Here is a 14638-nt window from a genome sequence, read left to right on the forward strand (position 1 = left end):
GGTGCAGGGCGGGCAGACGGGCTCGACCTCCTCACTGCCTTGGCTGGCGCTGCTAGCGGTCGGAGACACTGGCGCCCGCCCAGTATCAGGCGCAGCATGTCCTGCTGCCTCAGCTCCTCATGGCCCTGCTGCTCCCGTCGGCCCTAGGCATCCACGCCTGCTTTTCAGAGGAGCTTCAGGGGTCCCCAGCGCACCTGCCGCCTGCACCCCTCCTCCTGCCACTGGCAGGTGGCTGAGGGCTCACCCTGGGCCACCGCACATGGTGCCCTCCGCTTTGGGACGCAGCCTGTGCCGGGCCACATCTTGCAGGGTCCTGTGCTCCCCGCCTGCTCACGGCTCCTCCAGGAGCCCCAGGCCTGCCCGCCAGGGCCCACATTCCCTGGGGCGCGGGTGGGAGCGGGCCTGGGGCGCTCAGGCCCCTCCGGGCGCCCCCGCACGCCCAGCCCCCTGCGGAGCCCCTCGTCTTGCACCATCTGCCGGTTGCTGGCTTGTAGACCCCCTTTCTCTGATCTCACCACAAACCAGGCCAGGGGTGCTCGGGGGGGGCTCTTCTCTGTGTTCCTGGACCCCTGGACCTCACTTGTTTGCTGTCCTGGGCTGAAGCCCCTCTAGAGGGCCCCCACACCTCACAAAGGCTTCCTTGGGCCTGACGGGGAGTCTGAGCTGCAGCAGCCCTTCCGCCCGTGGGCCCTGCTGCGGGTCAGGGACGTGCTGAGAAGCCGCCTCCCTTAAATTCCGCAGCAACACAACTTCAGGTCAACACTGAGCTCGGGCCTCCCGTCAGGGGAGGGTCCCCAGGAGGCCGGAGTAACTGCCCGCATGGAAGCGCTGCTCCAGGCACAGTGTCGCCGCTGGGGGGTATGGGGGGCCGGGGGGAGAGCTCAGAGGGGACCTGGAGGGGTGCTGGGGGTGCTGGGGCCTGGGGTAGAGGGGGGGACTTGGCGGGGCGGGGGGCTGGGGATGCTTGGGGGGCTGAGGCAGGGGGAGGGTCAAGGGTGGGGTGGGGGGGCTGGGGACCCCGAAGCACACTGTCCTCTTTCCTCTTTCTAGACCGCAAGGAACGCCCGCTCGGATGAGGAGAAAGACGGTGGCTGGGACGCCTGGGGGGACTGGAGCGACTGTTCGCGCACCTGCGGCGGCGGCGCGTCCTACTCCCTGCGCCGGTGTCTGACCGGCAGGTAAGGGGGGCTCGGGGGTGGCGCCCTCCGGGCGGGGGCGCCCACGGGGCTGTGGGGACGCCACTGTGCACAGGTGCCTGCGCCTCAGCGCCCGCTGCCCGTGGGGTGGGGGCGCGACGGGACAGGGCACAGGGGGCCCCGCACAGGAGGAGGCCAGTCTTCAGGCTCAGCCCCGGGGTTCAGTCTTTCCCTCCCGTGTCCCCTGAGCTGGCTGCTGAGGAGGGTGCCCTGTCGGTGGCTTTACCTCAGGGACATTTGGCAAATGTGAAAGCAGCATTGTCTTTGAGGCCTTTGTGATAAGCCCCCCCTGGCCACTGAGCTCATCCGAGTCATTCCTCGAGGCTGCTGGGGCCCTAGTGCAGGCGCGGCCTCGGCTCCCTCCCCTGGGCAGCAGGCAAGGGAGCAGGCGAGCCTGGTGGGGGCGGCAGGCGAGGGAGCAGACAGCATGGAGCGCCTTGCCCTTAAGAAGTGACCAGCTCCAGCTCTGGGCCTCGGCCAGCGTCCCCCGCCCGCCCCCAGCCAGGAGACCGCCGCCCTGTCACTCTCAGTGTGGGTGCTGCAGGGCAGACTGGGGCGACTGGGTCAGGGAGGGCTCCTCGGTCAGGGCGGAGCTCCTTTGCACGGGTCGGCGGGGAGAGGCGTCCAGCCAGCGGCCCTCACGGGACCTCGGACTCTGAGGACTCAGAATAATTTGCGATTAAAGGTGGGGCCTGGGTGGACACAGCGCGGCTTGTTTCACTTTGCCTGTTTTTGAGCGTATGCACTTGCGTCGGCAGAGACGATCAGACGGCCACGCTAGGGGACATTAAGGGCCGCGAGTGACCGCTGGCGTCCACCGTCCCACGGCCAGAAGCCCGACATGGTCATCGGGTGTTTCACTGATTTTCAGTCTTGCCTTGGCCTTGCCTGGACCTGTTTTCCTGAGCAGCGTTCTCGGCGGGGCAGGAGCCCGTGTGTGCCCCTTGCCGGGGGGTCGGCTGCTGCTGAAGAGGCAGGGGGTGGGGAGGGCGACCACCCTGGCTTAGGGTGCAGGCGTGGGGCCCAAGCCAGGACAGGACTGGCTCTTCCTACTGCCAGCCTGGGAGACACCCCCGCTCCCTCCTGCTCCCCCTCGCCTGTCCGCCTTGGAGAGCTTGGGCGACTCCCTCATCCGGGCCTGGCTCCCGGGGGAAGCACTGGGTCTCGTGAGCCCCGCTGCTTGAGAGCTGTCACGGCCTTGGCCAGCACAGAGGGGCAGGAAGTCGCAGTCGAAGGCACTGGCGGCAAGAAGCATCGTCTATGTGCCGGTGATTATTTTTCTACGAGTGCTGGCCTGTCCTTTAACCTCTGCGTGACCCCTTCTAGAATGCTCTGCACACGTCACCGTGGAACCCCGTGCGCCTGTGCATCTTGTCTCGTGCTGGCTGCCCCTGGGCCCAGGTTCCCGCATCATCACTGGCACCTCACCTGGTGGCCCCGTGGCTCTGCCCCGGCCGTCGCGGGCAGGAGGCAGGGGCTGTTGGTGGGAAGCGCTCGCTTGATGTTCCGGTTGTGTGCAGCCTCGGCACGTCCCCACCTGGGGCACAGACGCCGCTTGTTCGCTTGTTCATGCCCCGTGTGGTGCTTTCACCAGGCGTGGAGGGCAGGGGCCGTCTGTGCCCGCACCACCCTCTCCATTCAGGAGCTTCTCGAACTCCCTCTCTCTCTTCTTGGACATTTTTCCTGACATTTCCTCACTGGTATTTTGGAAAAAAGAGTCTATTTTCATTGACCGATGATTAAATTGAAGGTGTTTGGAAACCATTCTTAGCAATTACTTCATAACCACCGCTGCCAGCGTCCGAGTTCCTTCTGACGCTCCCCCGGGAGCTAATGAGTATTCTGTGCCTTTCCTCCTCACTCCCGTGTCTTCGGGCTTGTTCCTGTAATTTGGGATTTTACGTTCAGGGTATGGGTGCCCCCCTTCGCCTGCATGGCTTTTCTTTCGTGATCATCATTCAAGCCCCCGCTGAAACGTCGCGTGCGCGTGTCCCGCCAGCGCTCCTCGCCGCTCCTCGCGTTTCTTCATTTTAAATCACCGCTTCGTTGGCCGCAGTGTGTTCTGGACTGTGCTTCTGGAACTGTGATGTGCCTGTGACTCACGTCGGGAGTTGACATCATTTCGCGCATAAAATACTAATTAGATTAATTCAGAAGAAGGGCAGTAGTTAGGCCGGTAACGCGCCCCCCCCCCCCGCCCCCGCCTCCAGGCAGCCCCTGCTCATCCCCGAGCCCTTGGTTCGGCACGCGGGACCTCCACCACCTTGCAGAGTGCTCCGAGGTCACGAGGCCGGAAGCCGCTCCTCTGGGAGAGCTGACGGGGCCGCCACCTCGGACGGCCTCCGACTCCTGCTGGAGCCGCGCATCCCAGAGCTCGCGCGCGACTGTTCCTGGAAGAGAACTTGGAGGTGCCCCCTGGGAGCCACGGAGCCACGGCAGACCCCGCGCGGGCTCAGCAGCAAGCCGGGCCGTTGCTAGCGGTTGTGCACCTTGGAGCCCGCGAGTCGGAGGAGGGTTAAGGAGTGATTTCACTCATTTCTTTCTTTGTGAATGAAGTTGTCTCGGAATCCAGTGCCTTCCAAATGCACGGTCTGCTCTGCGCTGCCGCCCCACTCCAGCCAACACCCACAGAGGCCTGCGACGGGACCCTCCGGCCAGGCACAGCCCCGCACGCGCAGGCTGGCGTGCCGGCGTCCAGACGTGGATAGGCTTCCTTTCTTCAAAACACGAGCTGCTCCGTTTTTACGACACTAGTGTCTGCGTCGACCGATCATGGAGCGCGTGTCACACGTTCTAGTGCTGTGAACTCCGGGGACGGCTGATTGATGTTTTTAATGTATCCTCACGTGGAATCAACATGTGTTTTTCATAGAGTCATAAATTTATGGCTTCCAGAACCTCCAGCGTGAGGGTGTGATGAATGTTGTAATGGGCCGAGAACACATATCGTGAAATGAAGTGCCTGAGTTTCCATGTCCTCTCGCATGCCGTGATTAGGGTGAAATTAAAAACTTGGAAGTAATTTTCCTGCAGCTCCGTTGCCTTGAGCCAGAGGAATTATTTCCAGAATAAGCTGGCAGGCTTCTGCATGGGGAGTTAGGACTCCCGTGTCCTTGAGGCTAAGGAGTTTGCATTTCATCTCGAGCTGTTTCCTGAGTGGTCACCCCCGTCCAGCACGGCTGCCACGTCGGGCCGGGCCGGGCCAGCGGTCAGCACGTTGCAGTCAGACAAGGAGAAGAGGAGGTTCAGGGTTGGATGGACACTCAGGCTGAGGATAGGGGCCTCTGCACGCCAGGGCCTGGCTCGCCTGCGCGGCTGTCAAAGTCGTCCTGTTTGCGAGACGCCATCCGGGGGAGCGCCCCCTCTGTGACCACCGGGCCGCGCCGGCTCTGAAGCCTCTGCGACTGCCGGGACCCTTCAAGGGACCTTGAGATGCAGCGAGAGCCTGAGATGAGGCCTCCCCACAGGCAGTGGGGTGCGGCAGTCCACATAGCAGGCCGAGGCCAGCTGTCCACTCCCTGCCCCGGGCCTGGCGTCTGCTGTTGGTCTCGCAGGTCTTTCCGCAGACGGGGGTTTCGTTCCCGTGTACGCAGCGAAAAGCAAGCAGGTGCTAGAAAGTGCCTTTGAAAGTCTATTTCTGGAGCTCGACTTCATGCCTTTCTTTTCTTCATTTAAATTTTGTACTTTTGTTGGGGTGACATTGTTACCCCACGCTGTAAGAGATGGGGGAGCTCTCGGGCATCGGTCCCCACAACCCTTCACCCTAACCCCGGGGGATGTGCCTCTTAACACCCCAGCAGCTGTGTGTCCCAGCGCCCGCACCAGCTCAGGTCCTCCCGGAGCAGCGTTCTGTGACCCGCCTGGCCCCCTGCGAGGCTGGAAGCTTCCCGGGAGCCCGTGGCTTCCCGCCTGCCACTGCCCCGCCCTGGCCTTCGCCACCCCCAGGGCTGCCCTTCACCTCCTCTGTGACTTATCTGTTGAATTGACCGGGGTCAGGGGAGGGGAGAGGGGCCCTTGCAGCAGCGGCCATCGTGCGTGGGTGCGCACACGCGGGAGGGTGTCCAGGGGGCAGGCGGCGGGGTATGGGTAGGGGAGCGCAGGGTGTCATCTCTGGGCCCGCAGAGCCCCTGCGTCGGCACCCAGAGGCCCCCAACACCTGCAGCGCCCCCAGTAAGGCAGTGGTTGGGTGAGGCGCAGAAGTGTCGCCTGGAGCAGATTCCAGCAGAGACGAGGTGGGGGCGGGTGGGGGCCTGCTGACCAGGCAGGGAGGGAGGAAGGGAGACCCGCAGTTGCCCCCCATTACTGCCGTGTGAATTCTGTGAAAGAGCCCCCACTCCGCGGCAGAGCCCCCGCTCCGCTGGGTGCCACTCTGGGCCCAGGCGCCTGGGCCTGGTGGTTCTAAGAATCTGAACTCTGAGTCTTTGAGGTCGGGGCAGCGCCCGCTGTGCCCCATCCGCTCAGCCCCTTCTCCCCCCTTCTCCCTAGGGACTGTGAAGGGCAGAATATCCGATACAGGACGTGCAGCAATCAGGTAAGTTCTGCCTGATCGGCGTGGGCGCGGGACGTCTGTGCCTTAGTGCCGGTGCGCCCGGCATCGTGCGATGCCCTCGGGGAGAGCTGAGTGGTCAAGGCTTCTCCCTGCCCTTCCAGGCGGCTTGCCCGTGGGGGTCTGCTTTGGTATTTACTAGTTTCCGGGTCCACGGGAGCAGCAGATCACACCTGTGACCCCTCCCGGGGTGCGTTGAGGGCTGCAACAGGCCCGCTGCAGGGGAGGGCCCTGCCCTCCTACTCTGGCTGTTGGCTGAGCACCCCTGCTTGCACCCCCAGACTCCACGGGGTAGCTGGCCTGCGCTGAGGGCGCGGCGGGTGGGGCGCACCCTGGTGAGGGGGAAAGGCTTCTCTCTCACCCAGCTCCCACCGCGAGGAGAACAGGGGCTTATGGAGGTCGCCAGGTCTTGTCCACAGGCCCTGGAGGGCGTCTGAAGCCAGAGGCCGGCGTCACGTGCCATGGGCACATATGTCTGCGCCCCTGCTGGACCAGCTGGGCTTGCTGACCTGTGCGGTCCCTATTGGGTCTCTTCTGACTCCACTGGGTCAGTTTTTAATTTAACTCCTGGACAAAGTCTCATCCCTTCATTCACAAACGTCAGCCCCCGGGTGCCCACGCCGGGAGGTCGGTGCCACGCCCCCAGGCCGTTGGGGCGGCGTGTCCTCGGGTTCTCTGCGCGGCAGCTGGCCATGCCTACAGGGCCCCACAAATAGGTGCTCCCTGGACTTGGCTTTGGGAGACCAGCTTGCAGAGAAGGGCGGCAGAGGAAGGCTTGGCCTTCGGTTTCCTAAACACCAAGTAAACCACCATGCAGGCCATGCAGAGGCAGCGTGGCCTGAGGGCATGTGCCGCGGGCGCTGGGGCCCTGGCGGTGTCTTGCAGCAGTGGTCGGGGCCTGTGTGGTCACAGTGCTCCCCGCTGGTGGCCGGGGCCCTCCTCCCAGGGCAGGGAGGGCGGGCTCCGGGGGGTCGTGGGTCAGCGGGCTCTCAGGCCGTCTTCCTGGGGACAGAGGCTGGCTGGGGACAGAGGTGTTCAATGAGCTGAGAGAAGCAGGGCCCTGAGGCCTGGGCGGGGCTGAGCACAGCCAAGCCTGCCAGCGCCCATGGGGCTCTAGGCTGCCAGCTTTGCAGGGGCCAGGCCCACCTTCCTCCTCCATGCGCTGTGGGGCGGCCGGCATGGTCTCCACTGGTGCCCCACAGTCAGGCGGCGGCCCAGCCCCAGCCCTCGTGGGCAGGGTTGGTGCAGACAGGCGCGGCTGTGACAACCATGGTGGCCAAGGAGCTGGTCCCCGCATTCTGGCGGTCCTGTCAGCTCTCCCCATGACTCTCTGCGTCTCCTTGGTTCCTGGGGTGAAGGCCCCATGCCGCCAGCACATCCAGCAGGGGCTGCAGCCCACCAGGCACCGTCTCCACATGCGCCGGGGCCGCTTGGGCATGGCCCACTGGGCCATCTCTGCAGAGCACGGCCGCAGGGGGGCGCGCAGGCGCAGTGGCCCCAGCCAGACCTGCCCGCAGAGCCCCAGGCCTTGCCATGCCGGTGGGCCCAGCCCCAGGCCTCGTTCCGGAGAGGCCCTGTGTGGCTCCAGCCTCCTCCCCTAGAGCCTTCCTCCTGCTGGTGTCCCGGGTGGGGCTGAAATAGGAAAAACACGGGCACAGTCTAAGATTTTGGAATGATTTGCAGCAACGTAACACAACTAACCCCAGGGGAAAGTCTAATTGTTATATTTTATTTATTTCTTACCTACTTCCGAAAAGGACTCAAGGCAGTTTATAAAGGCCAAAGCATAAGCACAGAAAAATAAAACTTCAAGAAGCTAAAAGCAGAGACATTATATTTTAAAATTCTGGCTGATCATTGGTTTGAAACTGTGGGAAAATGGAGTTGGATTTCGCCCCGACACTGTACATCAGAATCAGCTCCAGATGTGACAAAGGGTAAAACATCCCCAACCTGTCATAAAGCAACTGAAAGTGACACTAAGTGTCTGACCCAGGGCAGGGCGGGCACGGCTCCCCTAAACTCAGTGATGCAGAGACAACCGTGAAAGGAGACCGTATTGAGCTGAGCGCATGAAATGTAAAACTGCTTGACCTCACTAAGCGCCAAAACCAAAATTATGTGGGGAACATATTTCCAGGATGAAGGGCAAAGAGTTGATGGCTTCACTGTCACGTGTGACAGATTTTTTTTTTTAAAGATTGATTTATTTATGCTACAAGATCTGGGGTGCAGGCCGGAGGTGTGGGGGATGAGAGGATTCACCAGAGACAGAGTGGGAAGCAGAACAGGCAGACAGACCAAAGTACACTGCTGAGGGGAGCAGCGGGGAGACAGGTGAGGTCTGCAGCGCCATGTGGATGGCTCCCTGGCCAGGGATCGAACTTGTACCCTCAGTGGCTGGCGACAGCTTGATAGCGCTGAGACCTAACCCCTGCACCACCAGGGAAGCCCAAGTGTGACAGTTTTATTTGTTAAAACCATTAAAAAGACAAACATCCCAGTAGATAAATGCAGGACAGGAAAGAAGGAAATTTGTGAAGGATACACAGAAAGGCAGAAACACAGGAGCAGGCGTTGAACAACAATGGAACGAGGAAATGCACGTTTCCTCTGTCAACACTTTTGATGAGAAGCCTTAGGAAGGGACAGTCTCCAAGCTCAGAAGAGACACTGAGAAAGGTTTGCTCCTGTGACTTGAGGCTGATAAAGTGACACCGTCCCCAGCAGTCTTTTGAAAAGTCCATGAAATCACATTTTTCTCAGAAATTTTATTTCCAGAAATTTGCCCTTGGAAACTAACCAAGGAATTGTGTAGCATGGAGGTGCAAGGATCTTTGTTATTCTTTTTTTGAGTAGAAACTATTCCCCAGAGATCTTACAATGAACTTTTTTTTTTTTTTTTTTTTTTTTGTGGGACCCTCGCCAGCGGCCGGGGATCAAACTGGCGCTGCAGAGGCTGCGGGCAGCCTCGCAACCCAGCGCTCAACCGCTGCACCACCAGGGGAGGCCCACAATGAACATTTTTTATAAAATGCAAACTGTAAAGTCACAGTGGTCTGGCGTGTCTGTGTCCCGAAGCCGCTTTCCAGGGGAGAAGTGGCTCTTTGCCATCTGGCCGCTCTTTAGCCTTCTCCAGTGGGAGGGCCTCGACCCCAAGTCATCTAGACCAGCTCATGCTCCCCCCTCACCCTGAGGGCCCTGGGACCCTGCAGCTGGAGGGGAGCTGCTGCTGGGACCTCCTCTGTAGCTGCGAGGGGCAGGCAGGGCATGCGGTGTGGGTGTGGCCAGGAGGGTGGGGCAGGGCCAGGCACTGGGCAGCAATGGAAGCGCCAGGCTCTCCCAGGGTGGCCTGCAGGCCAGGAGTGAGGCCATGGTCCCCCATGCTGAGGTACCCCCGGGTGCAGAGGACAGTCCAGCCTGCCTTTGAGGACTTGAGTCACCTGGAAGAGTTAGGACAGTCAGTCCCTGTTTCAAGATGCAGGCGACTGTGCGGCCCATTTGAAAATGCCCACCCAGAGGTCGGAGGCAGAGCAGAATCCAGCCGGTGGCCACGGCAGGTGGTAGACCTAGGAGTGAGGCCTGCTGGAGGGGCGGTCAGGAGAGGGGTGGCCACAGGGCACCCCCAATGGCCTTCCACCGTGGGTTCAGTCTTGAGTTTTTTATAAGGAAGGAATAAGGGCGCTCCAGGAAGGGCTTCTGCCCGGCCAGCTCGCCGCCGGGTGACGCGCGTGGCCCGTCCCGCAGGACTGCCCGCCCGACGCTGAGGACTTCCGGGCTCAGCAGTGCTCGGCCTACAACGACGTCCAGTACCAGGGCCGCTACTATGAGTGGCTGCCGCGCAACGATGACCCCGCCAGTCCCTGCGCCCTGCGGTGCCACGCCCGGGGCCACAGCCTGGTGGTGGAGCTGGCCCCCAAGGTGCTGGACGGGACCCGCTGCCGCCCCGATTCCCTGGACATGTGCATCAGCGGCGTCTGCCAGGTAAGCCCACCTGCCTGCAGTGGACTGCGCCAGAGCCCGTCCTCCTCCGGCATGTGCCCCCGAGGAACACCCCTTCACTTCATTGTAAGCTCAGCCTGCCTCTGCAGCTCGCCCCTGCTTCAAACAGCCCTGCGCCTGGGGGTGGCTGGGGCGCAGCTGGGGGAGGGATCTTCGCCCCCACCGGTGGTCAGTGGGAGGCTCCTGAAACCAGCGAGTCTGACTGGAGGCCCGAAGTGTGGGCTGAGAAGCTGCACTTCTAGCCAGCGTGGGGCAGACTGGTGCAGGGACCCCACCTCGAGAACCTCTGCTTTGGAAGGTTCTCTGAGCTTCGTATTCAAGCCGGGGTGGTGTTCTGGTCTTTGGGAGCAGGACCTAGTACTACCCAAGTGTGAGCACCAGAGCCCGCCTGCACACTCACCAGGGTTCTGTGCACCCCTGCCATGGGGGGGCTGAGGAGGAGTCTCACCCTGACCCCACCCCAACACCTCATGCTGGCCCTGATCCCTAGCCCCTGACCCCTACTCCCAACCTGCCCTCCAACCCCTGTGCTCTGACCCCCTAACCCTAACCAAGGCCCCTAAACCCTAAATACAACCCAACCCTCAACCCCTGCACCCTGACCCCTAAACCCTAACCCTGACCCCTAAGCTGACCCAAACCCTGGAACCTGACCCTGACCCCAGCCCTGGCCCAAGCCCTGACCTCTCATCACCCTTCTGTGTCTCACTGGACTGAGTGTTTTAGCTTCAAAGTCACGCTGAGTGACGACACTGACCCCAACCCCCGTGGCCCACCTCCTGCTCTGCCAGATGCCGCCCCAGGGTGCCTGGGCCGTTCCAGGGGTGCTCCTGCGTGCTCCCTGGGCTGGTGGTCAGCTGCCTAGCATGGGGCAGCAGAGGGCAGCAGCTGGACAGTCCAGTTTTCAAGGTGGGAATTGTTAGCGTTTTCCTCTAAGGTAGAGGCTGGAGAGACTGGTTGGTTTCTGAAGGATGAAACAGGACTTATCTGGAAAATCCTTATTTTGATTCATTTGTGGTCAGGTCACGTATTGAAGCGCTGTCTCCTCCCGGCTGGCAAGGAAATCCTAGGCAGAAGCCGTGGCGCCCTTAGCAGACGTGCCAAGTTTACGTTTATTCCAAAGGGCGCTGCTCGCAGGGTTGCAGTCTGTTCCCGCCCGTGGAGTGCACCCGCAGGGGTGGGCGGGCGACCTCGCAGGCGCCGGCGCGTTTGCTGATACGTTTACGAGTTATTGGCGCTAAGACTTACAGCGAGATGTCGTGGCCAGCTGTCACGTCAAGCGAGAGCATGTCCTGCAGCTTTTCAGTGGTGCTGATTATTGATCATGATGGGGGGTAACGGTCCAAGCCCAGGGGCCCCTCCACGTCGAGGGCGTGTCTGCTTTGCCTGCAGGGACTCCCAAGGCAACAGGCTTTCTTCCAGATGTTTTTCTGGGTTTTCACATGCGTGTTTGGCCATAAGATTTGGATGGATGTGACTTTACACAACACAGGAAATATAAAGGCCTGGGGTGTTGGATCGCAAGACCTTCTCAAGGCCCTCCCAGCCTCCCAGCGGGCCATCCAGGCCTGAGGCCCACACCCTTCCTGCAGGCCTGGCCGGAGGCTGCGTCCCCCTGTGATGCGGGCGTGCAGGGACAGGGCTGTGCAAGGACCCAGCTTGGCAGGAGCACATGTTCCGTGGACAAGCTCCTGGACACAAGTTCCTCAGGGGTCAGCTCGCAAACACACAAGCGTTTCCAAAATCAGTCGCCCTTAAGCTGTTCCACATGTCTCCGGAAGGGGCCCTGGCGTCTGTGCGGCTGCTTCTCGGTTGTCCATCGGCTGATGCTCAACGCGAGGAGGGTGGAGAAGGGCCGGGGTCTGGTGGCTGGGCTCGGAGCCGTTCCGATCTGTGCTGGCGCCAGCCTCAGGACCGAGTAAGCCTTTGTGCCCAGGCGAGGGGGTCAGCCGTGGGCGAGACTGCTGGGAGAGCAAACAAAGCCACATGTGCAAGGGGTTGGCACGGCGCCAGCCACGCCGTACGCACTCATAAAAGGCACCTGTTGTTATTGTTTTACCACCATCTTTATAAAGCCGTCATCGGGATGAGAGATCTCAGAAGCCACTGGATTCAGCTACTTACCAGATTCCTGAGTCCATTCTCCAGTGTCCTGCCGGGAGTTTCCTGCGGTGCCCTGGCGGGACTCTGGCCCCGGATGGGTGAGGTCTCAGCTTCTCCTGTCCAGCTGACCACGCTGGCCTGTGCGTTCTCTGCTGGACACGTGGAGCAGACGCCCTCTCTTCTCTTCCAAATGCCTGTGAACCTCACGGCCTCCGTGCCTCTGAAACCTGCACCTCACGGTTCTCTTCTCTCCAGCTGCAGAAGACTGGAAAGAACAGGCTAGAAACAGCCCCCTCTTCGCCTGCACCAGAGAGAGGGTGCAGCCCCCCACCACCACCCCGCAGCCGCCCCGTCCCTGTGCGAAGCGCTTACAGGGCGCTCTGGGTGTGGGCTCTGAGGGTTGATGTCGAGATCCCTGGTTTACCCTCTAGGGGTTCAACTTGGGGCACCCCACACTCTGCAGCAAGGGGGCCTGCCTCCCACAACCCCCCAGCACAGGCGTGTTCACGCAGATGTCCAGGGCTCTGCGGAGCAGGGAGCGGGGCACGCAGGTGGAGAAGGAAGCCGCGTCCCGCAGTGGGCGGCCGCGCGAGCACCTCCCCCAACTCCTCTCTCGCGTTGAGGGGCGCTTGCGCAGGTAGAGAGGGGTACGGCTGCAGCGACGCAGGCCGGGGCCGGCTGGTGCCTGAGGAGATGCGAAGGTGTAGCCAGGGGCAGGGGCGCGGTGGCTGGGACGAGGCCCTGGGGATAGAGCCAGGGTAGAGCTGTGGCTGGGCCACGGCATCCACGTCGGGAGAGTGGGCGTGGGGGATGTGGGGATGGGGCGGGGCAGGGAAGGAAGGGGGCGGGGGGATGTTTTCCGAGCCACCGGGTCCATCTCAGACACACGTGCAGGGACACAGGCCGGGGCGGCAGCCCCATTCCTGCGCCCCCAGGAGCGGGGCTGCGGCTGAGCGCCCGCGTGAAGGCGGGTGGGCTCCTGCTGGGAGGTGTGGCCGGGCCCAGGTGGGTGCTGCGGACGGTCCTCGGCCCCTGAGCTCTCGCTCTGTCCTGTCCACAGGCGGTGGGCTGCGACCGGCACCTGGGAAGCGGCGCCAAGGAGGACCACTGCGGGGTGTGTGCGGGGGACGGCGCCACCTGCAGGCTCGTGCGGGGACAGGCCAAGGCACAGGTGTCTGCCGAGAAAAGTAGGTTCCACCCCCAGCCACCTGCGGCCGGGCACCTGCGTGGCAGCCTCTAGAACAGCGTCCGCCTGCTGCCAGGCCGTGTCCTGGAAAGGACTTGACCGGTTTTCTGAACGTCAGATCCCCTCCAAAGAGGGTACGTCTGAGCACGTCCCCGCGCCTCTCCTCAGCCCGCTCCCGACGCCGCGTGGCTGTTACCTGTGTTTGCCATCTGTAGGTGCCCCGTGCAGGGGCTGCTCTGTCCACCCTGGCTGCTCCCAGGAAGCACCACGGGGTCCGAGGGGCGGGCCCGTCCACTCCATGAGCTTCCCGCACGCCCAGCGCTCACTGATGCTCGGATGTTGCCGCGACCTGCGTGCGGCCCCTGCTGCCATGTCCATAGGGCCAGGCGTCTCTGCGTCAGAGGCTTAGCGGTGCCCACCCCTTCATTTTGGCAACTCCTGCCTTTGGGTGGGGGTCCCCCGCCCCCACAGGCCAGCAGGCCTTCTCCATCCAGCAGCAGTGCCGAGCCCCTGCGGGTGCTCTGGCTCGCTCCGAGGCGGCCAGCCCTGAACCAGGGCCTGTGCTGGCCCCTGTGTGCAGCCGGCTGACCCGAGCCTCGGCTGGCGGCGGGTGTGAGCCGTGCGTCCTCCCTGCCACTGTCTTTATGGTTTTGTCTTCCTGTTTCCACGCCTTTCCCCGACCTACTGCGTTGGGCATCCCTATGCCGTGGGTATTGCTTGCTCCCCGTGGGAGGAACATCTCACAGGCTGGAGGGCCGGGAGGGTTTTCTCAGCGGAGGAGGCACTGGGGCCACACGGGGCGGGAGGGGGCCAGCCGGCCTGCTGGGGTCCCTGCCGGGGCCCAGTGCACACGTTCATGATCAGACAGACCTGCCAGGGACCCTGGGAGGCCTCCACCACTGAGCTGGCCATGCGCCGCCCTGGAGCCGAGGGCAGGGGACACATGTCCCAGGGAAAGGGCTCTGGCCTGGCTGGAGGCCGGAGGCCCTGGAAGGTGAGCACAAGGCCAGGAGTACCGTTTGCAGAAACACCTGTGGCCTCAGCAGTGTGGCCAGGGGCCGAGCGGGGCGTGCAGAAGGGGCCCTGCAGGCCTGGCCAGCAAGGGAGGAAGTGGGAGCCCTGGGGCCACGCCGCGTGCAGCCGACCCCCGCTGCCCCGGCCACCTGTGTCCACTCAGCCGACTGGCCCTGCGCTCCTGGAACTTGGGAGGTGGCATCCATCCCTCGCAGAGCTCTGCCCCACCCGGTGACAGGAGCATCAGAATCATCGCCTGCCCAGCCGGGCGACACGCCCCTGGAACGCAAGGCCCCCGCCCATCGCCTGCATTGCCCGCCCGGAGCGGGAAGCCTCTCCGGGCAGCCCCTGCGGGGTCCTTCGGTGCCTGCCCACCCGCTCCGTGGGTGGCGTCTCCAGTAAACGCCTCTAGTGAGGACATTTTGTGTGCTTCAGTTTGCCTCTCTGGGTGCGGCGAACGCCCCAGCTGGGGTTCACGCCCGAGGCTGCAGCTGCAGCCGTTTTACTGATTCCCCGGTGTTTGGGCGACGTTTCCTTGCCCGCCACTGGGGCTCGGCCCCTGGGGCCTCGGGTGCGGTGGCGGCACCTGGC

The 14638-nt window shown here is 62.8% G+C and overlaps 1 protein-coding gene across 1 annotated transcript in view; it reads left to right on the forward strand.

Moving 5' to 3' along the window:
- ADAMTSL3 (ADAMTS like 3) overlaps window positions 1-14638 on the forward strand; it is a 71268-nt gene that overhangs the window by 16820 nt on the left and 39810 nt on the right. Inside the window, exons 3-6 of the mRNA XM_037509960.2 lie at window positions 1051-1178; window positions 5682-5727; window positions 9490-9726; window positions 12908-13034. Of these exons, the coding sequence (XP_037365857.2) occupies window positions 1051-1178; window positions 5682-5727; window positions 9490-9726; window positions 12908-13034 (538 nt within the window). The remainder of the gene's footprint in view (window positions 1-1050; window positions 1179-5681; window positions 5728-9489; window positions 9727-12907; window positions 13035-14638) is intronic.

The sequence above is a fragment of the Talpa occidentalis genome, unplaced genomic scaffold (genome assembly GCF_014898055.3).
Source record: "Talpa occidentalis isolate TD23 unplaced genomic scaffold, MPIMG_talOcc4v2.1 talOcc4.14, whole genome shotgun sequence".
Taxonomy (NCBI): domain Eukaryota; kingdom Metazoa; phylum Chordata; class Mammalia; order Eulipotyphla; family Talpidae; genus Talpa; species Talpa occidentalis.